This window comes from Priapulus caudatus, unplaced genomic scaffold (genome assembly GCF_000485595.1).
Source record: "Priapulus caudatus unplaced genomic scaffold, Priapulus_caudatus-5.0.1 Scaffold613, whole genome shotgun sequence".
NCBI classification, from domain to species: Eukaryota; Metazoa; Priapulida; class Priapulimorpha; order Priapulimorphida; family Priapulidae; genus Priapulus; species Priapulus caudatus.
In genome coordinates this window covers 164091-186676 of record NW_014577674.1, presented here as the reverse complement: position 1 = coordinate 186676, position 22586 = coordinate 164091, and the positions used below count along the sequence as shown (strand labels likewise).

At 45.7% G+C, this 22586-nt stretch overlaps 3 protein-coding genes across 4 annotated transcripts in view; 2 read left to right on the top strand and 1 right to left on the bottom strand.

The window, feature by feature from the left end:
- Window positions 1–4151: 4151 nt before the first annotated feature.
- Window positions 4152–15258, top strand: LOC106812156 (AN1-type zinc finger protein 1-like). Of its 2 annotated transcripts, none has more exons than XM_014815958.1 (9): window positions 4152–4300; window positions 7321–7363; window positions 7514–7553; window positions 7717–7850; window positions 8071–8159; window positions 8958–9151; window positions 9732–9812; window positions 10111–10297; window positions 11184–11270. In XM_014815958.1, the coding sequence occupies exons 1-8, from the start codon at window positions 4255–4257 to the stop codon at window positions 10291–10293; spliced, it is 810 nt and encodes a 269-aa protein (XP_014671444.1). In that variant the 5' UTR covers window positions 4152–4254; the 3' UTR covers window positions 10294–10297; window positions 11184–11270. The 2 variants fall into 2 exon arrangements, with proteins under 2 accessions (XP_014671444.1, XP_014671443.1); XM_014815957.1 differs by lacking the exon at window positions 11184–11270 and adding an exon at window positions 15173–15258 and having other exon boundaries at window positions 4154–4300.
- On the bottom strand, window positions 10727–16828 carry LOC106812149 (integrin alpha-9-like). The gene is made up of 2 exons (XM_014815944.1): window positions 15090–16828; window positions 10727–13869 (listed from the first exon to the last, which is right to left on the bottom strand). The coding sequence occupies exons 1-2, from the start codon at window positions 15541–15543 to the stop codon at window positions 11054–11056; spliced, it is 3270 nt and encodes a 1089-aa protein (XP_014671430.1). The 5' UTR covers window positions 15544–16828; the 3' UTR covers window positions 10727–11053.
- A 1920-nt stretch (window positions 16829–18748) lies between these two features.
- LOC106812154 (adenylate cyclase type 2-like) overlaps window positions 18749–22586 on the top strand; it is an 86303-nt gene continuing 82465 nt past the window's right edge. The window contains exons 1-2 of the mRNA XM_014815950.1: window positions 18749–18806; window positions 21430–21608. Of these exons, the coding sequence (XP_014671436.1) occupies window positions 21453–21608 (156 nt within the window). The 5' untranslated portion in view covers window positions 18749–18806; window positions 21430–21452. The remainder of the gene's footprint in view (window positions 18807–21429; window positions 21609–22586) is intronic.

Here is a 22586-nt window from a genome sequence, read left to right as displayed (position 1 = left end):
CCAGTTCCAACGTTTATTTTTGTTACGCTAAGGCCTGTTTTTTAGCATATTAAATTTGCGCCTCGGTTCCAAGTCCGCCGATTTTTAGGGTGAATGCGAGATCTCTGAAGTCCAGAGCTTAACCTGCTTGGATCAGTATCACCAAATTGCTTTGTTACATGTGTTAGAGTTAACTTTGTGCCCAAAGTTAAGTTCATGCTTTTATCACACAAAGTGCACACATATCAGTATTTTTTGGACGACAGTCGCAGACTGCTAACTAAGAGGGAAAGAGTAAAAAACATTTTTGGACAAGGATCTACAATTACTGTTCCATCGTTCCATTGGAGAGAGAAGAGAGAGGATGGAGCAGAGAGAGAGAGAGAGAGAGAGGAGAGAGGTGAGAGAGGAGAGGGAGATGAGAGATGAGAGAGAGAGAGAGAAGAGGAGAGAGGGAGAGGAGAGACGAGAGGAGAGGGTGAGAGAGGAGGAGAGAAGAGAGAGGAGAGAAGAGAGGGAGGAGACGAGGAAGAGAGAGAAGGGAGAGAGAGAGATGAGAGAGAGAGGGAGAGATGAGAGAGAAGAGAGAGAGAGAGAGAGAGAGAGGAGAGGAGAGAGAGAGAGAGAGAAGAGAGAGAGAGAAGAGAGAGGAGAGGAGAGAGAGGAGAGAGAGAGAGAGAGGATGAGAAGAGAGAGAAGAGAGAGGAGAGAGAGAGCAGAGAGAGAGGAGAGAGAAGGAGAGAGAGAGAGAGAGGGGAGCAGAGGATGAGAGAGAAGAGAGAGAGATAGAGAGAGAGAGAAGGAGTGCAGGGGAGAGAGAGAAGAAAGATGAGAGCACGACGGGGGAGGGGTTTACAGAAAAGTCGCAGCACGGGAGGCGCGGAAGGAGCTATACACGAAGCATCGCAGCTGGTAGATGAGGGAGGGGTTACCGGAAGCATCACCTGCATGAGATAGGGCGAGGCAGCGGGTTTTACGCGAGCATTACACTGTTGCAAATGATGGCAAATAACTCTCTTCAATTTGTTCATAGGTGAGAAGTTGCATAGAAATACCAAGTTAACATATTTTGACCCAATTTTACTATACAGTGAATGCACTTCCATTTCTGCAGGAAATGTGGCAGAAGTGGCAATGTGGCCTAGTTGCCAGTGAGGTATCCATAGTATTTGGACGCATCGCCCGGGAAACTGGACGCTCCTAAGTGCGCATGCGCGCAGGCGGCCTCTTGTTTTGCAAGGAGCGCACAAGCCGCCTGCGCAATCATGGCAGTAGTCATTCGCGCAATCTTGCTCTTCGACACTGAGGAACATTTGATTGACATTTGCAATATGATGTAAAGTGACTATACGCACGCGCGGCCGCTGTGGATAGATTCATATGGCTATACGACGGCGCCGTGTGGCCGGACTCAATGTGGCTATATGCACGGCGGGTCCGTCGTGGCCGGAACTCAATGTTGGCATACTACGCACGGCGCCGTCGCTGGAGTAAGCTTCATATGACTATACGCACGGCGGCCGTGATGGCCGACTCATATGGCCTAGGAATGAGGAAGGTTTGAGCAAGGAGAAGCTGGTTGGAGAAGAGGAAGGGAGAAGGGAGAAGGTGGTGGAGTAGGAGGAAGGGAGAAGCTGATGCGAGAGGAGGAGGAGAAAGGAATGAAGGCTGGTGGAAAAAGAGAGGAGCCGGAGAAGCTGGTGCGAGAAGGAGAGGGAGGAAGGGCAGAAGGCCTGTTGGAGAAGGAGGAGGCGGGAGAGCTTGGTGGCAGCGGAGGGAGGGGAGAAGAGAGGTGCGTGGAGAGAAGGGAAAGCTGGTGGAGAAGGGAGAAGGAGAGAAAGGGAGAAGGTGGGGGAGAGCGGGAGAAGCTGGTGGAGGAGGAGGGGAGAAAGTGTGGAGAAGTAGGAAAGGGAGAAGGAAGCGCGGGAGAAGGGAGTGGCGCTGGAGGAGGAGGCGGGAGAGATGAGATGAAGCTGGTGCGAGAAGGAAGGCAGGGAGAAGCTGGTGGAGAAGGAGGAGCGGGAGAAGGGAGAAGGTTGTGTGAGGGGGAGAGTGGTGGAGGGACTGAAGGGGAGAAGAGAGCAAGTGGTGCAGGAAGGAGGATGGAGAGAAGCTCTCTCCCTCCTTCTCCTCCCACCCCCTCCTTCTTCTCCCCGCTCCTTCTCCACCAGCTTCTCCCCCTCCACCTTCTCACAGCTTGCTCCCCTTCTCCTTCTCTCACCTTCTCTTGTCTTCCCTTCCTCCTTCGTCCACCAGCCTCTCCCCCTCTCCTCCACCACCTTTCCTTTCTCCCCCTCCTCTTTCACCAAGCTCCGTCTCCCTTCCTTATCCCCATTCTCCCTTCTCCCCTTCCTCCTCCACCAGCCTCCTTCTCTCCCCTCCTTCACTCCTTCCTCCTTTCTCACCAGCTTCTCCCCCTCCTCCACGACCTTCTCCTTTCTCTCTCCTCCACACTCGTCTCCCTTCTCCCCTCTCCTTCTCACCGCTTCTCCCCGCCTCCTCCACCACCGTCTCCGCTTTCTTCCCTCCTCCACCACTTCTCCCTTCTCCCCTCCTCCTTTCTCCACCAGCTTCTCCCCGCCTCCTTGCTTCACCACACTCTCCTTCTTCCCCTCCCTCCTTCTCACACCAAAGCTTCTCCCCCGCTTTCTCTCCACCAGCTCTCTCGCCTTCTTCCCCCTCCTCCTCCCCAGCCTCCCCTTATCTCCCCTCTCTCGTTTCCTCCTTCATCCAATCAGCTTCTCCCCTCCTCCTTCTCCAGCCTTCTCCCCTTCCTCCACCACCTTCTCCCTCCTCCTCCTCACCAGCTTCTCCCCTCTTCTCCACACTCTCTTCTCTCCCTCTTCCTTCTCCACCAGCTTTTCCTCCTCCTCCGACACCTTCTCCCTTCTTCCCCTCCTCCTTCTCCACCAGTTCTCCTCCTCCTCTTCTCCACAACTTCTGTCCTTCTCCCCTTCCTCCTCTCCTCCCACCTTCTCCTTCTCACCAGCTTCTCCCCTCTCCTTTCTCCACCAGCTTCTCCCTTCTCCCCTTCCTCATTCCTAGCCAGGATTGAGTCGGCCATACGGGCCCGTGCTTATAGAAATATTGAATCTTATCCACAACGGCCGCCAGTGCGTATAGCCTATTGAGTCGCCCACACCGGCCGCCGCTGCGTATAGCCATAATGAATCTTATCACACGGCCGCCGTGGTTATAGTCTCTGGCCGCAATATGTTAGTAAATTAGTAGACTGATGTTATGCTGTTCAGGTTACAACGGCGAAACAAAAGAAAACAAAGAGGCATGTCTACTATATTCCTACGGCGTGCCAAAACAAGATTCAAACAAAAGAAAACAAGAGCAAAACAAAAGAGCATGCCTACGGAGCGTCCAAATACTACGGTACACCGGTGACATAATTTATTACTATTAGTATTACTTTTTTTAGGTAGGTTAAGTTAAGGATGTATCACACCACCCGTAGGTTCCACTAAATCTCACAATCCTAATAAAAGCATCTGGCGTAATATCAAAATTACTTATTTGTTATCACACTAATCGGCACGTTGTCATTGTTGATTGAACCGATGAACGATCCGCATACAATATGCCACGGCACTAGCACTGTACCAGGCTACAGTTCATTGAACGGTAACCAAAGACCAAATTAGCGTTTGTTTTCGCACAGGATCAAATTAGAAGTAAGGATTATTCTTACCGCTGCATCATCTTCTGCCATTTTGCCTTTGTTTATGATAAGGAATATTAGGCTATTGTTTAGTGTCAAAACCATCAACTGACGCACAATTTCTAGCTAGCAATGTGTCAATATCTCGCAGAATGCATGGCTTTCCGGATCTGTAGCAGCGCACAGGAAAACCAGATAGCTTCGCTTTAAGAATAATCTCTCGTTATGAAAGTACAATAGATGAACGATGTTAAATACATAAATTTATAAAAAATACACAATATTAATAACTAAAAAGTCATATATATATATATTTAATTGTAAATATACAGTAGGTTTGCAGTGATATCACGATTTACTAGCATCCGCGGTCTCTTTAAACATGGCAGAATTTCCTCAACTAGGAAGCACTGTTTCATTGAATCTTGTGCACAACTCGGTAATAAGCATGGCCGCTTCTTTGAACACTTTGTCTGTGTGTAGCTTCTGTCATTTGACGCACTTACTATGCTATAATGAGCAGTTAATAATTTACAGGACACTGAACGGCGCGTGGCCATCTCAGATTCTCAGATTGTCACGAATCATGATCCATGAATCCATGAATGACATCTCCAAATTCAGAACGTAGTAACTCATGTTCTGATGAAGGTTTGAATAATGGTCCTCCCCATACCGGGTACAGTGCCAGTGGTTCCAGGTCTATCTGGACATGTCGGGAGCCTTGAAAATGTTCCAAGAGTTGGCTACTATACTGAGTTACTGTCTGACTTAATTATACTTATAGCTCTAGTACTATAGCCCGCGTATATGTGGGTGGCCACAGTGCGACAAGAAATCAAGAATACAATGACTACATATTAATATGCCCGCATATAATTCGCCAATGGCAAGCGAGGAAGTAGTATGCGAGCATATGAGTCGAATATATGCCCGCATATAATCGGAGCCAATCAAATCAAGGAATTATGTCACCACATAATAACTTCCGTCCCCGTTTTTGGACCACTTTTCGTCCAAAAATTGCAAAGCGAATATATTCCACATAAAATAACTTCGTCCCCGTTTGACCGTTCTTAGACGCATGTCTGGTTGCTTGATACAATGTAATGGCATGTATGCTACGGCGCTTGCAAAATTGATGCTATGGCCTGCGCCGCTTGAGAATTTTCACGTCTGGCTAGACTTGGTTCGGCGGCGAACTGTCGTCGCAGAGCGTGGTACATTTGTGGTAGCAGAGCGTGAGGCCCGGATACCAGATTCCAATACATTATGGCAATTGTTTAACGGCGACGGAAGTCTATTATGAGTGGAATATCCTCTTGAGTTTTCCGGACGGACAGTGTAGTCAAAACGCGCGACTGGAATTATTGATATGCGTGAGAATAATTCTTTGCATTTGATTGGCTCCGCATTATATGCGGGATATATTCGCATTATATGCCGGGGCATATATCTGCCTTCCATTGCGTCGATTATATGCGGGCAATATAATATGTAGTCATTGTATTCTTGATTTTCTGTCACTGTGGCCAAGCCTTACGCGCTACAGTTGCCGCTGCCCAGTGGCACTGTACGCGGCGCTATAGCCTACTAGAAGCTAACTTACATTACTACTTAGTAGTAGTACTATACTATACTATCTACTAGTACGACATACTGTCGGGCAGCGTGTCCAGCGCGCGGGGGCGGGGTCCAGGGGTCCGGACCCTTCCTGCTCGCGCAGCAAAAACTCATCTAAGGGAGTCTAATTAAAAAAAATTCCTCCCTAGACCCCCCCTCTCGCGTGTGCTCGCAAGTTTGGGTTTACGTCGTCTAGACCCGCCCCCCTGGTACAAATCCTGTACACGCCCTAGTACTACTACTAGTACTACTCTGTGCTCGTACCTCTCTTATCTGTATGCGACACAGACTACACACTACACATAGAGGGCAATATAAATAAGTTTGGCTCTAATAATGTTATGTGAGCTTATTAAATATTATAATCGGAATCCACTTGAAAGCCAAGAATTGTCAGTTTGCTTTTAAGATAATTTTACAACATTCAGTTGAGTTTGTTCTGCAGAAAAATATCACGTTTAATCGAGGTCCTGTCCCCCTTTGCCGATTAAGATAACGTGGGTATAGTGCTTGCTTTCCAAAGCCATGTGTTGTTTATCTTTAAGCAATGCCACATTTATGCAAGATCCGATAGAGCTGCGGTGATTGTATATGCTCACCATTTAAAGGACTACTTTACTCTAGAATTTGAAATGATATTATGATAGTAGATTTATAAATAATAGCATATACCTATAAATATCGCTCATAGGGTCTATGTTACCAGAGCATATAAATCAACGTGATTTATATGCTCTGCTGGTACTATCTAATATGCCGGACCGTACCTCGCCTACTCCACTAACGAGTCTAGGGAGTCGCCTACGCCTACCCCCTAACCCGAACCCTAACCCTAAGTAACCATATCAAATAGTGACCAGGGTACGTTCCGGTATATACCGGACCGTACCCAGGGTACGTTCCAGCAGTACCCTGGGGGCCAGGGTACGTTTCGGTATACCGGACCGTACCCAGGGTACGTTCCGGCAGTACCCCGGGGGACATAGACTCTCTCAGCATAAATATCTATAATTATACGCATTCACGTTTGTCATAAAACAACATTGAATTTCGAAATCTTCATTTTTGGGCACGACCATGCTGCCACCCTGAAAAAGTTGCGCATTTGCTCATTTAATTTGCACGTTACAGACCGAGGGCTAATCACAAAGGTGCAATTATATTTATACCTAAATGCTATTTAACTGAACGATATTAATTTTAGGACAAATTTATCCATAATATAACTGAAACTGTATGTCGTTTATAAGATATTACAATCCTTCAGCTTTTAAATTAATAAATAAGAAACACCCTCGGTCTGTAGCCCTTGGCTCAAAAGTCCGTTTGCGCAACTTCAGATAGGGCACTTTGAGTGGCGCCACCGTCGTTGTAATAAAACTGTAGTCGTTAGTTTTAAAACATTAAAAAAAATATTTCTAATGGTGATTAAACCATGAGATTTTTAATGTAACGTAATTTTAACCTAAATCAACTGAAAATAACCCTAGCACCTAAAGTCAAGTATTCCTTTAAAGCTAAACTCTTGTTTTTTAATGTTTTCTCCCTTCAGGTTTCTCATGTTTTATAAGCTCACCTCCCTATTAGCACTGGGAACTTACTATACACTGAGATATAATGAGTTGAATCGTCTTTTTCATTGCCTCCTATTTTTGGCTTAAAAGTTGTCATCTCACCAGCCCTAACCATGGGTTACACAAATTAATATTATATCCTCATGGAAAACCTGATTTACCTTTAGTTAGATTACTCTACATTCCACTTGAACTGAATTTATAAACATGACTCTCTAGCATCTATATGGGCTCTAGTCCCCAGATTTGTAATTGTATTCCAGAATTTCCAGTTCAAAGCAATTTTTGCCCTTTTGCCCTAAATTGTTGCCCTAAATGGACCCTCTCCAGGTATGCTCATTTAGATATTTTAACAGAAAATTATTTCATGCATCATTTTACTACTGCCAGCTCATCTGCTGCCCGGGATTATTCTGTGAATAACTGAGGTATTAATATGAAATTGTACAGTGTAATTTTCCTTGTTTATCATAGATTTTCTGCCGTTTGAGTGCAATGGCTGTGGAATGTTTTTTTGGTGAGTACTGTATATAGGTCAAATTTTTTTCTATATGTGCTACTATAATTTTTAAATGGATATTACAGTAATTTAATATCAGCAGAGATTGAATGAGTGAATGAATAGTTGCAAATACAGCAGTCCTGACATTTTTGTGTTTCATTTTAGTAAACACCACAGGTCTCCACACATTCACTGCTGCATGCAGGTCAGTGCACTCTGAAGTACATATATCAATATTAGGTTAATTTAAAGCAATTGATTGTACATGACAAACATAACTTCATAATATAAATTTAATCTTATATAAATTAATTCACGTTTAAAAACTTATTTTATTATATTTATTTGTGTGTGTCACCTTTCTGTAGACCTCAAGTGATGTTGAAGAAAAGCCCCAATCTGTGTGTGAAACAAAGACTTATATCTGTTGCCATAAGGACTGTAGCATCCATGAGCTAGTTGAAGTGCGGTGTCCTTATTGTGAGAAAAACTTTTGTTTAAAGTAAGTAGTTGTTTTAGATTGTTACATGGAATTGTTAAAATTCTGATATTCACAGTACAACTACTGAGATAATTTTGGTTAAATCTAGTGATCTTCAATGTAGAATTTCTTGCTAAGTAAGAAGATGATTGACCACTGGTGTATGAAATGAATTTATCGGCTGTGCAAATTATGATAAAAAAATTGTAATAGTTCTAATTCTGGGAATCCTGTACTACAGGCACAGGCACCAGCAAGCCCATACATGTGAGAAGCTAGAAACCATAGAGAAAATGACAAAGACAGCTGAGCTTGTGAAACAGATCCAGGGTGAGGTTGTCTACACTATTTGCTGTGGCATATATTTAAAATGTAATAATGGGTGAAACATGTAACTGGATGTTTAGCCTGAGAACCCCATAGGCTATGTATCAGACTAGCAAATGAATTCTATACCTTACAGGGGACATGTTTAGAAATCTGTGCACTAAGCAGTATTGACTATAGGATAAGCCTAGGTTGTAAATATCGTCATATGATCAAATATGAACAAGAACAAATTATAATATATATACGTAATGCAGGACCCCCATTTCAGCCATCAAATATTCAACACTCCATTCTTGTATTGATAACTAATATGTCGTTCTAACGGTAATAGCTCTGTTATCCGACAACCTGGCAAAGTTGGTTGTGCCGATTATCCCAATGTTGCTCTTACTAGAGCATTTGCTCCTATAGAATCATATAACATCCAAGAATAAGAATAATAACACTTGCCATTTAAGAAGCTGGAGCATGAGATGTGGCAAACTTATCTTGTACAGTGGTATGATGTGCTCTTGTAGTATTTTAGTTTTGGGCAGGTATGTATTACAGTATTGTATCACATAAAAGCATAGTATGATGTTTCTGTTACTGTTACTTAACACTTTACCTAAAGCTGACTTTTAGTGTAGTGCGCTTCAACTTCTTCCCATTATTGGTAAACATTGTATCGGATAGGTGTTTTCTGTCTTGAATCTTTTTTTTTAATTATCTACGTAGTATGGTTGAATGTCACCTATTTTGATCTGTTGACATTTTCTTTGTGAGCTATTAGACTATTATCTTTCTGGCATTTTGCAGAAAACCAGGCTCACAAAATTCCACTGAAGGTGAAAGGAGCAAAGTCAAAAAAACTATCTTCTAAGGTGACCCTTATGAAGTTGAAGCAAAGGGCAACTGGTGATAATGGTCTCACTCATTCCGAGCGCATCTATCTGAATGTGGTTCTTCCGCGGGATGGGAAAGAGATGAGCAGTGCACTCTTCTTCTCCATAGTATGTGACGTAATGGTTATGCCTTCCCTAACTAGGGAAGTTTTATGTCCTTATTCCTGTCTAAGTGTACCCATATGCTAATTATATTTCCTTTATCACTAATCTATGCAATATATATCTCTCAGCATTAAAAATTATGCAAATGTAAAGGTCTGAAACATTGGTTCTTAACCTCTCTGGTCATAATCTAAAACCATGTTGCCAAGCAATATTATGTGGGTTGCCAAATGTCTATTCAAAGTTTCAGGGTATTGTTTAATATTAGCAGTACCATACGATGCAAAGCTATAAACTCAACGACATAATCTGTGTTGCGGCCAAAAAACCGTGTACACACGCTTACTAATTTATACCAAAATTATTTTTTTCTATTCTACTTGTGTGTATGGGACTTTTTACCACTAGTCATATTCTCAGTAATTATTGATACTGTAAGCATTATTTTTCAACACTTACCATATTTACAGTGGTTATTGATACTGCAAGCATTATTTTCCAAGATTAGAGTAAGCATTAGATAATGTAATTGTAGGGGTAATTAGCTCAGAGGTTTAACTATTGCACGTTTTTCCGTCAGTAGGAGTGGAGTGTTGGCAAGGCACTGGACTACGTTGCTGCTGCAGTAAAGCTCGCCAACTACAACAACACAAACACAGAGAAGGTGTGCTAGATGCGTTCTGCTTCTTCATGAATACTAGAACTTAGAAGAATGTGATTGGTTTAGTAGTGCTTAAATCATTGCTGCCTCATTTTTTGCAGTCAGTGAACTAACTGATATGATATAACTAACTGATATGAACTAACTGATTTATATATGAAGGCTGTGCTTTAGTAAGCCAACTGATAAACAAGCAAACTCTACAAACAAAAGATACATTTCCCAGAATTCATTTTTGTCTAGTCTTCGCACAATGCATTTTCATTGTCATTTTCATTATTGATTTTTCTCTCTTCTCTAGAAACTGCAGATGTATTCTGGTGAGAACGGAATCGTTTTGCCGTTGGCATTGACCCTCCGGCAGGTGGGAGAGAGAAAGCAAGAGTTTCAGTTGTGCAGTGGAAGTACTGTGATTCTAGAATACACTGCAAAAGATTGCGCTCTTCTAGAACACTGGGAAGAATATGTAAATGGAAGAGTGTAAACAGGTTAGTAGATGTAAACTCGTGATAAAAGACGAAACGTTTGACATTGGTTAAGATATGTGCATCACTTATCAAAGAAGTCATGTATGATCGTTGTGAATGGTAAGGTATAAAAGCATGTCTAGATCCTAAGAATTATTATTTCTCTGCTCTCATGACTGTTCATCCAGATTTGAAGATGAATGAATGTACTTAATCTGGCATCAGACCCTTGACAGATATCAGCAAGTTTAACATGCAAATTTTCATGTATTGCTCATAAAATAATTTTTGGAATTCCTGCCTAGGATATAAGACTAAAAAATAACTAAAACCTTGAACCTTGAGTATTGCATATCTCCTTTTAATGAAAATATTAAAAATAATCATACAAATTATTATGATTATCAGTAGTAGCAGGAGTAAGATAATATAGAATATATCCTATATTATCTTACTCCTGGTAGTAGTAGTAGTAGTAGTAGTAGTAGTAGTAGTAGTAATAGTATTTTGAGATTGCATAATAATTAGATTATGTTTAATTAGCCAATACTATTCGTGTAGTATATACAGATGAATGGATTAATAAGTGTGCAGACGTACGTGGTTTATAAAAGCTCAATCTGCAATTGTGGAATTCTTGTGGTGTTAAGGAATGCCAGCCAGGTTTTTGTTAGCAGGTTGCTCACGTACATTCTGCATTATTTATTTTACAAGGAATCTGCTAATATGACAGGGCGATCGTACTGCGATATGATCGTACAGCCTTGTGCGATCATGCTAAACATGGTCACTGCTTGTTGACAGGGGCCTATTGTCGATGCTTCCTTCCTTTTCCTCATACACCTCACCCTCCTTGCTGCTCTCTCGTATTATCTTGTCCATCTCCTCCTTCTTCTTTCTCTTAAAGAAGCCAGCCTTCATGAGAACGAGGACGAGTATGACCAGCAGCAGGAGGCCGGCCAATACGGAGACGATGATGATCCAGACGGCAACGCCCTCTGCTGGCACCGTCGAGCTGTCCTCGCGTATCAGTGTCGTTGTTGCCTCCGCGGTCTTCGTCCGCTCCCCGCCGGGTTGCACGATGTCGCCGGGTAGCTCCAGGGTAGCCGTGCTCGTGAAGGAGATGGTGTCGGCGTCGGGGTGCTGTTCCAGGAGCAAGGTCTCGTTAAGCCGTAAACGCACCTGCACGTACGCGCTCTCCCTCTCCTCGAGTGCTGCCACCCGACAGTACAAGACAAAACATTCCGTTGTCTCGCAGTTGAGCGTCGTGTGCGTTTCCCCTGCGACGAGCTTGTACGCAGTGGCGTTTGACTCGAATTCCTGAATCCCAAAGGGATCTATCCCCGTTGGCGATTGGCTACACTGAATATGCTTGTCGGTTGGCTTGGAGACAAACTGGAGGAAGGTTATGAAGCTGCTGCCATCCGTCGTCCTACGTGGGAATTCGAGGTACAGGTCGGAGCCGTTCACCGCGCTAGGCCCCGCGTTGTAGACGTCGTACGTGTGCACGAACAGCCGGCTGTGTCCGTCGCCGGCAGCGACGGCGACGGTGGCGCCCTCGCGCGCGAACAGCAGTTGTCGCGGCTGCGCGGACGCGGTCAGCACGACGCGCGCCTCGCGTCTCAGTGCGACGGTGTGCTCGGCGCGGTTGTCGGCGAGCGTCGCCTCCTCCTCCTGGCTCGTCGTCGTCGCCTGCACGTACACGGTGAAGTCGTCGCCGGCGAGGGCGCTGGCGTCGAGCCGCAGCTCGAACGCGACGGCCGCGCCGCGCGACAGCGGGTTGGCGACATCGCAGCGCAGCAGCTCGATGGGCGAGGTGGAGTTTGCCGCGGCGACGGTGCACGCGATGGCGCGGTCGGGCGAGCGCGCGGCGATGAATCGCGCGGCGGAGGCGTAGGCGACGTGCGCGCGTGTCTCGTACGCGTTCTCGCCGCCGTTCGCCACCGTCACGACGTAGCGCAGCTCGGCGTCGCGGCCCGTCATGACGTAGGTGGCGCCGCCGGCGAGCGCGAGCGACGCGCGCAGGTCGGCGACGCACACGTCGTCGCCGCCGCAGTCCGTCTCAAAGTGCAGCTGCTCGACGACCCGCGTGCGCGTCGTCGGGTCAAAGGTCGGGGCAAGCGCGGCGGCGGACGGCAGGCCGTACTCGAGCGCGAACGCGAGCGGGTTCAAGACGTCGGTGGCGTCGGCGGCGACGTGCGCCTCGAACGCCTCGCACGCCGTCTCGCCGCGCTGCAGGCTGACGATGCCGCCGACGTGTCGCAGCAGCCGGCCGCCGACGTAGAAGCGGACGCGCGGCGCCGCCCCCTCGCGCTCCTCGACGCTAACGCTGTAGCTGACGGCGAGCGCGGCGGGCACGCGCGCGCCCGTGTAGTTCCAGCATGCGGTGACGATCACGCAGGGCACCGCGCGGCCGTCGCGCGCGCAGTCGGTGCGGTTGACGTTGACGCGCGCGGGCGTGAAGGCGAGCGTGGCGCGCGCGTGCACGACGGAGCGCGCGCGCAGCAGCACGGCCGCGCTCGACGCGTACGCTCCCACCGCGACGTCCGCGTACCCGTTGCCGTCAACGTCCGTGCGGCCGACGACGCTCCAGCCAAATCCGGCGAGCGACGGCGATACGTCGATGGCGGCGATGCGCTGGGAGGGCGCCGCGAGCACCCGGCCGCGCGCGCCGCGGTAGATGTACACGACGCCCGCGCCCGCGTCCTCGTAGGGGGCGCCGATCGCGACGTCGCCGAAGCCATCGAGGTCAAGGTCACCAACGGCGGCGATTGTCGTGCCGAAGCGTGCCGCCGCGATGCCGCTGCCCTCTAGCTTCTCGTCCTGCTCGCGTAATGGGTCGCCCGCGGCGCCCCCTGTGTTCCAGTACACGTAGACGCGGCCGGCGTCGTGGCGGTCGCCGTCGTAGTGCAGTGGCGCCCCCACGAGCAGCTCAGACAGTCCGTCGTTGTCGAGGTCGACGGCGCAGACCGCCGCGCCAAAGTACTCGCCATAGAGGGCGCCGTGCTTCTTGACTCGCACCTCGAAGGCGCCCTCGTAGATGTAGGTGGCGCCAAGGTGGCGGTCGGCGAGCGCGTCGCGTGGCGCCCCTGCGACGACGAGTCGCGCTCCGCCGGCGAAGAACACGCCCGACGAAACGGCGTAGCCTAGCAGCGTGTCGGTCAGCAGCTCGACGACGAGCGGCACGGTGGCGCCCCCTGGCGTGCGTTCGCCCGCTGGGTACGCGACGACGGTGCCCGTGTGGTCCCAGACGCCCGGCGCGCCGAGCAGCAGAGTGTCGTCGTCGTCCGCGGCGACGGACGCGTTGCCGGCGGCGACGGACGCGTAGTGGACGGCGAGGCCCGCCATGCCGTTGGCGTAGATGTTCTGGAAGTTCTGCACCTGGAGGTTGATGTCGGCAAGCGGGTGGAGCGGCCGCACGGACGAGAACCGCAGCTCGGCGTCCAGCTCCCAGCAGTAGCCGTTCATGAAGTAGTAGCTGATGCCCTCCGGCTCGGGCCGGCTGAAGAACTGGTTTATCCAGCGCGGCGCGCATACCGTCACCTTGCTGTTGCCACCGCCGCCGCCGCCGTCCCACACGTCCAGCCCTGCACCTGAAGAGTGAGATGTGCACGTGTTGAGTACGGTTGTACGCGCACTCAGGACGACGTCTGTAACACGGCGGGGTACGACGAGGTTCGTTGGGACAGGTCGGGAACCGTGAGAATTTCTCGAGTAAGGGGTGGTGTCGATTAACGGATGAACACTTTTAACAACGTGCATAAGGATTGCTTTTCAAAGACATGTCGATCAAGCGATTTGACAGTTTATTCGAGGTCGGATCAAGCGGGGACCACTCTACAGAACAGCCAGTGTGCACCGTAGTTGTATGAATGTCCTGTCTCAAGTCTGCTCCCTGTTTGACCCGTGAAAATCATGCTGACTGTGATACCCTTGTGTGTTTATTGTATTGATGAAATCATGAATATGGTCCTAATTATGTATGCTTTAGAAGTATAGTACTTTGTATAAAGTGAATTTCCCTGTATGCGTGAATGAGCAGCTGCATTGTGGCAGTGTGTGTTCCTGCGCATGGTATAGCGTGTAGGTGGTGGATGAAGCTATTATAGTAATATATAAGTATTTTGAGGAATCTCGAGTGAATTTATGAACATGGGCATGATGTAAGTAAGGCGCCCTAACACGGTGATGGTTCCTTGTACCATCATAATGAAGCCCACCGTGGCATTTACCGTGTGTACTTGGTCACTAGGCAATTATGGTCAGGCACCCATTGTCAGAAACAAAATTAGTCATAGTCGTAAGTGCTATCTTAGCATTAACATTAGTATTCACTTTCCGATGTTTCTGAGAACAGCTCCCAGGTCGTCGCTTTACTCTAATTCACTGCCGTGGGCAATGGTGTGGTTAATGTGAATAGGTCAAACCAATTGGTATTTGCCAATATTCATTCTGTGTCGTGCTTGTTATGTACAAAATATTAAACACGATCGTTAATGTTCTTATATATTAATATGGTCAAATTAACTGTTGCATACTTCTGCTTGGAAGTTGGAATATTCCAACGGGCACAATATTCTATTTTGTTAAAGACAAAATGTGAAATGGCCTAGGTTTTAGAAAGCCAGTTGTTATACGTAAACTAGTACAGACGCGGTTTGGGTGAGGTGGGGTTCAGGGTCAGTATGGGAATAATTTGGGAATAATGTGTTGGAAATATTTACATCTTATCCAGAAACCTCAAGACAAATTGTTTCATAATTGTACGACTCATGGGTCATCTAGAGAATAGGATGAAGTGCTATCAGCAGTTAAATAGATGTCGACGACGACATGGCGTCGTTAGCTATGGCGTGATAGTACTCACCTAACCACTGGTTGTCTTTTCTATGCCAGATGTAGGTGTTCGACTCGCTCAGACTGCATGGCCTGTTCACGCCATCGCTCGGTGTTATCATGCAGAGATTCGGCTCCTCGTCAACTTTCACCTCGAAGCAGGAGCTGGAGCCATCGGTGATCTGGCACTTGTAGAGAGCACCAGGCTCACTCACCTCCGGAGGAATGTACGCAGACGCCGACTTGGGTGCACCCACCAGTAGCCACGTTCCTCCCGCGTTGGTCAGGAATCTAACCTGGTAGCCGAAGTGACTGTTGCGCGGGCCGTTGTAGATGATCGGCTGATCGACGGCGAGGTTAAAGCCAGCGATCGCTGCTACCAGGTGGAGTGTCGTGAGCAGACGCGCCCAGTTACTGCCTGCGTCGATCATGTTGAATTGTTTTGCAGGGATTATGCAATTCCGCACTTCTCTGAGATCTGCGTATCTCACTTCGAAACGGGCGCGGAATGGCTAAAGGTCGAATTTGTGGCGTAAAACGAGTGAATATGGGTACGGTGTTACAAACGTGGTGGCCGGGAGTCTTTCTAGTGGCAACTTGTAGTGCACTTCTACCGATGTCCTCTAGGCTATTAATGTTCGCACTAGTAAGATTCCTCGCTTCGCAGTTAGTTCCAGTGGTTTTATTGGTTACGCTGCTGTTGTTCTTTGATTTTGCTGTGCGTGAAATGTCCTCTCCTTCACCCGACTGCTGCTTTCCCTAGATTTGTTCTCATCTCCCGTCTTTCTTGCTGCTCTTGTTTCGTTTTCCGTTTTCTCAGAGTAGTCCTCTCTCCACGTTCCCTCAGATTCGATCAGCGAGCCGCTTTATCTTAATTTCTCATGTTGTCTCTGACATCACAACGTTATTCCCAGCGAAATAGCCTGCTTCGTTTACACCAAAGTTATTTTTGTATTATCACGTAGGTCACCACGAAGGTTGTATATATGTATATTACACAATAAATCTGTATAATTTACGCTTGGTTGTGCGATATGATGTTGGTATCCTCATTGACCACGCGCAAATGTGCGGTTCCGTTAACTGCCGTCTGTTCCACGATGAAATGCTAAAACCGCCTGACCGGTTAAACGTACGGCTCTCCCTTGTGTACTTTTTGGAGCTGCTCCCACACGCGCCGAAAAGTCGCGTGTACCTGTCCACAAATGTCCTGTTCAGGTTTTATTTGCCTACACATCACGCCGTGGTACGGTTTACAGCTAAAGGATGCTAATGTTTCCTATCCTAATATGGGTATAGAAAACTATTTGCGGTGTCCCGTGGGAGTATTGTCGGTATATTTCGACAGCCGTGTGCTGTGAATGTGTGTTATTAGCTTATGATTTATGTTGACTACGCATAATTTTGTTTAGATGGGTTGCTGGTCTGCTAGTGCCATATACATACGCGCTGCCAATCTTTTTTATGGGGATGCATTAATACTGAGTGTGTATACTCGTTATTTTAGTCATTGTACATTGTACATGTTAATTGTTAATTTTAACAATGTATCCAGCACTATATGCTCGTACTGAAATGTAAAATTCACATATTTCGAATGTGAAGTGTGTTCAAGCATAACAAGATTCTGGTCTATATAGACTTTCTAAGTTATATATTTTCAGGATTGAAGTATTAAAATATTTTTAATAATACTGATACTGAAAGTTCCTTTGCTTTATTATTTTTCATTTTATATTAAACTTAATACGAAGCTTTTATGCATGCCCTTTATTTATTATGTTACTATTTCCAACGTGTGATGTTCTGCTTACACGCGTGTGGTAGTATTTACTACCACAGAGGCGACGAGTAGTAAATCTCTGTTTATATCACAGGCAGGAATAACTCACCATACAATAAATTACCGATCGAGAATCTAGTTAAAAACAAATTGTAAATAGAAATAACATTCACATCAAAACGAAGCGAAATGTTATCATATATGGAGATAAAATGAAAATAAATCGGAATGACAAAGGACCGCGAAAAAGGTGTATTCCTTACAGCGTCGGGGAGAAAACGGGCTGATCATTTGCACCGCCAAACTAGAGAGATGATCGGGAGAGGGCGTCCTCTGCCGTAGATTACATTATATGCCAGCTTTAAAGACGACCGGTGCATTGCAGAGGTGGTGTTTACCAGAGTCTTTGAGAGCATATATATATATATATATATATATATATATATATATATATGACTCATAAGATCCTTTTAACTATAGCGGGCTCGCGCCGGGGAATCGTTCGACGGCAAATATTGCGCAGACTGGGCGAGGCTCAGCTTACTGGATCCTGTTACACAGTTCGCTGTGTACTGACAGGCATGAATGACCCCGCGCACAGCCGCCAGCGTTGCCTCTCCCTCCAGCCTCTCCTCTCCTGCTGCAGAACTTGGGGGAAACGAACACGAGCGCCCACTCGTAGACCAGGGTTCACCGCTGCGCCTTGACTAGCCTCTAAACTACGTAGCCAGTGGGCTACGTACAGGACCTTTGCGTCTACATGCGCAAGGCACACGCAGATCTAGAGGGCCGGCCACGCACATTCGCTTGTTTACTGACTGGTGTTTGCAGAGTTTGCGCTGTCGACGCTAAAGAGTTTTGAGTGAAGGTCACTTTTGCTAACGTGGAAAGCCTTCGTGTGACTGTATTAAGTATATTTTTATACCCGAGACCGCACAACTATGCCAGCAACGCAGCGTGCAACTGGAAAAACTCAACGTGCCGGAAAACATCGCGATGGCCGTGACGGCGTGTAATGAATCCCGTTATGCTGCGTCAGCGTGTAGACACAACTCGACTCTGGAGAATACAAGAGGCGTGACCTCCGGGTCCCATGTCCAACAAACGCCTATTTATCATATCTTACATATATATTGATTGAATAAATTAAATTTAAGCATTTTTTAATTGACAAAACGCGCGATACGATAATTAATATGATAATATTATTAGTTTATTATAATATATAATATTATATTATATGGATATAGAGAATATTAAGGGAAGCGGTCTAGTTGTCAGGAAGATTGCTCGATCTGTTTTCATACCAAATTTCCTTAGCGGCGTACGCTCGTAATGGGCGATACAGACTGTATGGAGATGTGCGCAAACCACAGATACGCCTATATTTACGCTTGTAGGGGTCCTTGTTTTCTCTCCTGCTATCCCTATCTCACTTTCATACTTTCCCGTCATGTAGCATCGACCGTCTTCCCGTATATTTTCCGTTCGCGATTAGATAGTCACGGCTATGTACATACAGACAACTTGCACACGCCCCTGATTTACGTTTAATGACAACCCTAGTGTACTTTGCCACCTGCATATCAAATGCGTACCACGCTCATAATTCATGTATTAGGCATGCGAACGATCTCTTTTCAACGTGATCAACGGTCGCTGCTGCATGCGATTTTCCACGTTGATATTGGTTTGCGTCACTGTACGCTTGCTTGATGCCATTCAATGACTGTTCAGCCGAACGTACGACACACAAGCCCGCGAGACAACGGATGTTCATCTGCTGCGGGAAATTATGACATTTCATTCAAGCTCAGCTAGCAAGGGTTAACGTGCAAAGCTAGCAGGAGTGTTACTCGCTGCGGGCCTATACAGCTTTGAGGCGAGAATATTTTTTCTACACTTTACCAAGTAAGTCTAGTAAAACTCTAACTACTGTGTACCAGTAACAAATAGAGATGTCGCGATAAAAAACGTAGTTAACAGGCGCATAATGTCATTATATATGTATATATATATATATTCGTGTATAGCATATAGGCACTTCAATGGCGGATTTTAACATAGCGTGCCGTTACGAACTTACTCTTGTCTTTTGTGACGGATTCATGAGGAGGAACCTACGACTATCAGTTTCAATGTACTTCTCCTGTTGCCCTTCCCTGTTTTACCTGTTTGTGTACTGCAATTTATTTGTCGAGGTTATGGTTATGGCTGGCAATATCATTCCTGTTCATCGCCTGTCGCCATGCTCTAGCTGACACAGCGAGTGTTGTGCGAATCTCCTGTTTCAACCGGTGCGCTATATATAGCCACACTGCGTTGACAAACAACACCTAGGTAAATTTTAAGTGCGCCTGTAGTTAAACATAGTGTAATGCGTGGATTTAAAAAAAAGTAAATATCGACAATACGAGCAAAGGGAAATTTCATCATACATTGAATTCTATGCTATGCTTACATACATAACATTTGACATTTCGTCTCTTGCCATTGACATCAGGCTGCTTTCTATATTCATTTTAGCTGTATTGCTGGTCCAAATGTAGTCCTTAAGAAATAGAAAATTGCTTACTAAACACTGATTTTAAAATTATCATAATATATCAGAGCCTGATCTGTGATCAGACACCACACATACACGCAATACACGTGCACATTTGGGTTCGCTTTGATTTCTGTCATGCCCCATACACTGTACATTGCCCATATGTGTTTCTTCTATATAAAGGTAAATACCTAATAACTACATCGTTCCTAGTAAGTGAAAAATATATACAAATATATGCGTGATATTATTACTATTTTATAAGATACTAGGCTACTATTGTACAATAGAATTATTACGTGGATTCCAAAGGAGGTGGATGTTTTTCTGTGCACGCGTCGTGCTGTACGGCTGTACGTGAAATTCGTATCGTATATTATATATAGGTAGGACAGGTATATTGCAGGACTTTGTACTATGCGCCACTGCCCTAAAATGTCTATAGCCGTGCCAGGCACTATTATTTGAGACGTATTTTCTCACACCTTTCTATGCAATAGTGTGGTGTGTGTTGGATATACGTGAATGGTTTAATGCAGCTAGTTATTAAGCACCGCGTAATGACAGATAACTGCAAATATGATATATTTGTTTGTTAATTAAATGTAATAAACGTTGTTGATTTAATAAAACGTAATAACATTTTTCGAGATGAATATAGTATCCTCTACTATAAGGTGGGTTCTTTGAGTGAGGTATAGTAACCCGGCGCTGAAGACTCGAGATTTCTTGTTAAAAGTCCAATGATTATTTTAACTATTCAAACACAGGGCTGTCGCTTTGTGCATAAACTTCACCGATAATGGCGAAGTTATTCGACCTCATCTATGAGAAATTAGCAGGAGTAAGCTGATTGCTTCACGTGCTGTTTACAGTGCACTCGTGTCGTCTACACCCGCGTGGTTGACATGTGAAATAATTGCCGTGTTTGGCACAGAGCGGAGTGTCATCGTGCGCGCTTCAAAAACTGCGCGAATGTCCTTGAAGCGAACACGCGTAGCCGTGACACGACGGACCGCATATTTCCCAGAATCCCGTGAATTACCTTACACGTGATATTACGTTATATGCGTATGTGTTCGTGTTTTCATATCGAACGTGTTATTATATTACAAATGTTGTCATATAACGCGTACCTTCCCTAATTCGGCGTTTGCGTGTGCATGAAGTATAAACGCGATTGTTTCGACATCCTATATTTAAACGTTCCTCGTCCATCTGGGGAAAGTCTAGTGATTTTTTTAAACTTAGCGTCTTCTACTCGCTTCGTCATGACGTATGATCCCCCGATTTACGTACCAAGACGAACCTCATTGTAATGCCCGCTGTTTTCCCAGAAATTCGCTAGGCATTGGTTGTGGCTTGTCGCTGTTGGTAATCTCCGTGCGCGCTTCACAGTATGTACTTACATTGGCGTGTATTGACAGAGGCATTTTATGATCCCACAGTGATTTACAATATCTTGTTGGTATTCTGGGCAGTGAATCGTACTTACTAACCAAGTATCAGGTGGTGATAGCGTAAATGTTCGTCATTGCAACCATCATGGTCTTCGCCGATGGAATTGGGCTTGAGCCTCTCACTCAATATATTTGTCTCTCACATTTGCTGAGCCGTCATGGCATTAGCAGCAGTACATCCGAATGAATGCTAGCTAATTGCAATTCGCAGAAAACAAATTACTTGCATTCAAAGTCATCCGTGAAGGTCAAACGTAGATTGAGACCATGACGCGCCTTACTGATCACGTGAGGGAGTTTGACCCACGAAATTTTGCCTCCCAACTCGAGAGTTATTTTTGCGAGGGAAGATAAATAGGTGGAGTAACAATTAATGGGCGGTATGTCGTACACAAAATGGTGATGGCTCATCTTCTGTATGGAAAGCGGTTAGCTCATTTGGGTTGTTTGCTCATTAACGCGCGTTTACAGGAGGCAGTAAATCAAGCTACGCAAATTCACGTTCAGTTCCTCTCCTCTGTAACAGGCAGTTGTCAACCGCAAGGCAAGATGGCCGACAGTAAATTCAGCATCCAGTCTACGACCGAAATCGTGCTGGATGACGCCCTAGGTGAATTCATCGATAGCTGCCCTCCACTTCGCCTATCCCGTGAGGACATTCACCGGGAGAGTTGTGACAGCACCATGTCCTTTGGCAAACTCAAGGTAAGCGTTTTTAATGTGTGGGCGGCACATAGCGAAGTAATTGCGCAAGGTAAGGTTACTATGTGCCGTACGTTAATGCTTTTAGATGGCAATGCTATAAGATCCTGCTTGCGATCTTCATAGGTATCACTAAGTAGGTCTCAGCATTAGAAACCGCGTCACTTATCCAAAAATCTGATTTAGCGGGGGGCTGCGTAAAAACGAGACAACCTAACCGGATAGTTCATACTGTGATTATTGGGAGTTTATGGATGACTTAAAGCTGCTGGGCATGAACAATGTGTAATTAGTTGTGTGGCTTATACCTTCAGTTTTATATATATATATATATATATATATATATATATATATATACCTATATCAGTAAAATATCGTATAGATGATGTATCGTTGATTCAGTTAAGCGACATAAATGATCTATGAATCAGTGGACATTCTTACCCCTGCCTGTGCGCCTCATTTTACACTTAGAAAACAGCAAAATGCTTTGGCAAAAGAGTTGCCGACAAACACGCAGAACTAATAATGAAATTCCTTGTTTCTAAAGCGGTTCAAAGCGGGATTACCAAACAACAGCAGGCAAAGCGGCAGCGTTTATAGCGTCTGCTCAGGTAATAAGAATCGTAATGACAAGCGACCTTGGGTGCGTTGATTAGCCAGTGCAAGAAGTTTATAAAATCTCACACGGAAACGTTTTTGTGAGAAATTGCACATTATTGAAATAGCAGAGTATGACAAGCCCACGTACAGTCTATGCGTGTGCGCGTGCGCGTCCCGGGCCCGTACGATTAGCAGTTGCTGTAGCAATATCACCAGCAAATAACATTTATACAAACAGTATCGAATCAGAATCAGAAAAAAAACACTAACAATTGCAGTAACATTCCCGTAAGCGATAGTATGGTGTGACAAACGATGTGGTGACGGTGTAAGACCGTACGTGGTGACGGTGTAAGACCGTACGTGGTGACGGTGTAA

Excerpts from the sequence above, each read along its gene's own strand:
- LOC106812149 (XM_014815944.1), bottom strand. The coding sequence starts at position 15,543 with ATGATCGACGCAGGCAGTAACTGGGCGCGTCTGCTCACGACACTCCAC. Across the intron at positions 13,870-15,089 it reads GTCGTCGTCGACATCTATTT|GTGCAGGGCTGGACGTGTGG; the intron begins AACTGCTGATAG and ends CTCACTCTTCAG.
- LOC106812156 (XM_014815957.1), top strand. The coding sequence starts at position 4,255 with ATGACATCTCCAAATTCAGAACGTAGTAACTCATGTTCTGATGAAG. Across the intron at positions 4,301-7,320 it reads TAACTCATGTTCTGATGAAG|ATTTTCTGCCGTTTGAGTGC; the intron begins GTTTGAATAATG and ends TGTTTATCATAG. Across the intron at positions 9,152-9,731 it reads GTGCACTCTTCTTCTCCATA|GAGTGGAGTGTTGGCAAGGC; the intron begins GTATGTGACGTA and ends TTCCGTCAGTAG.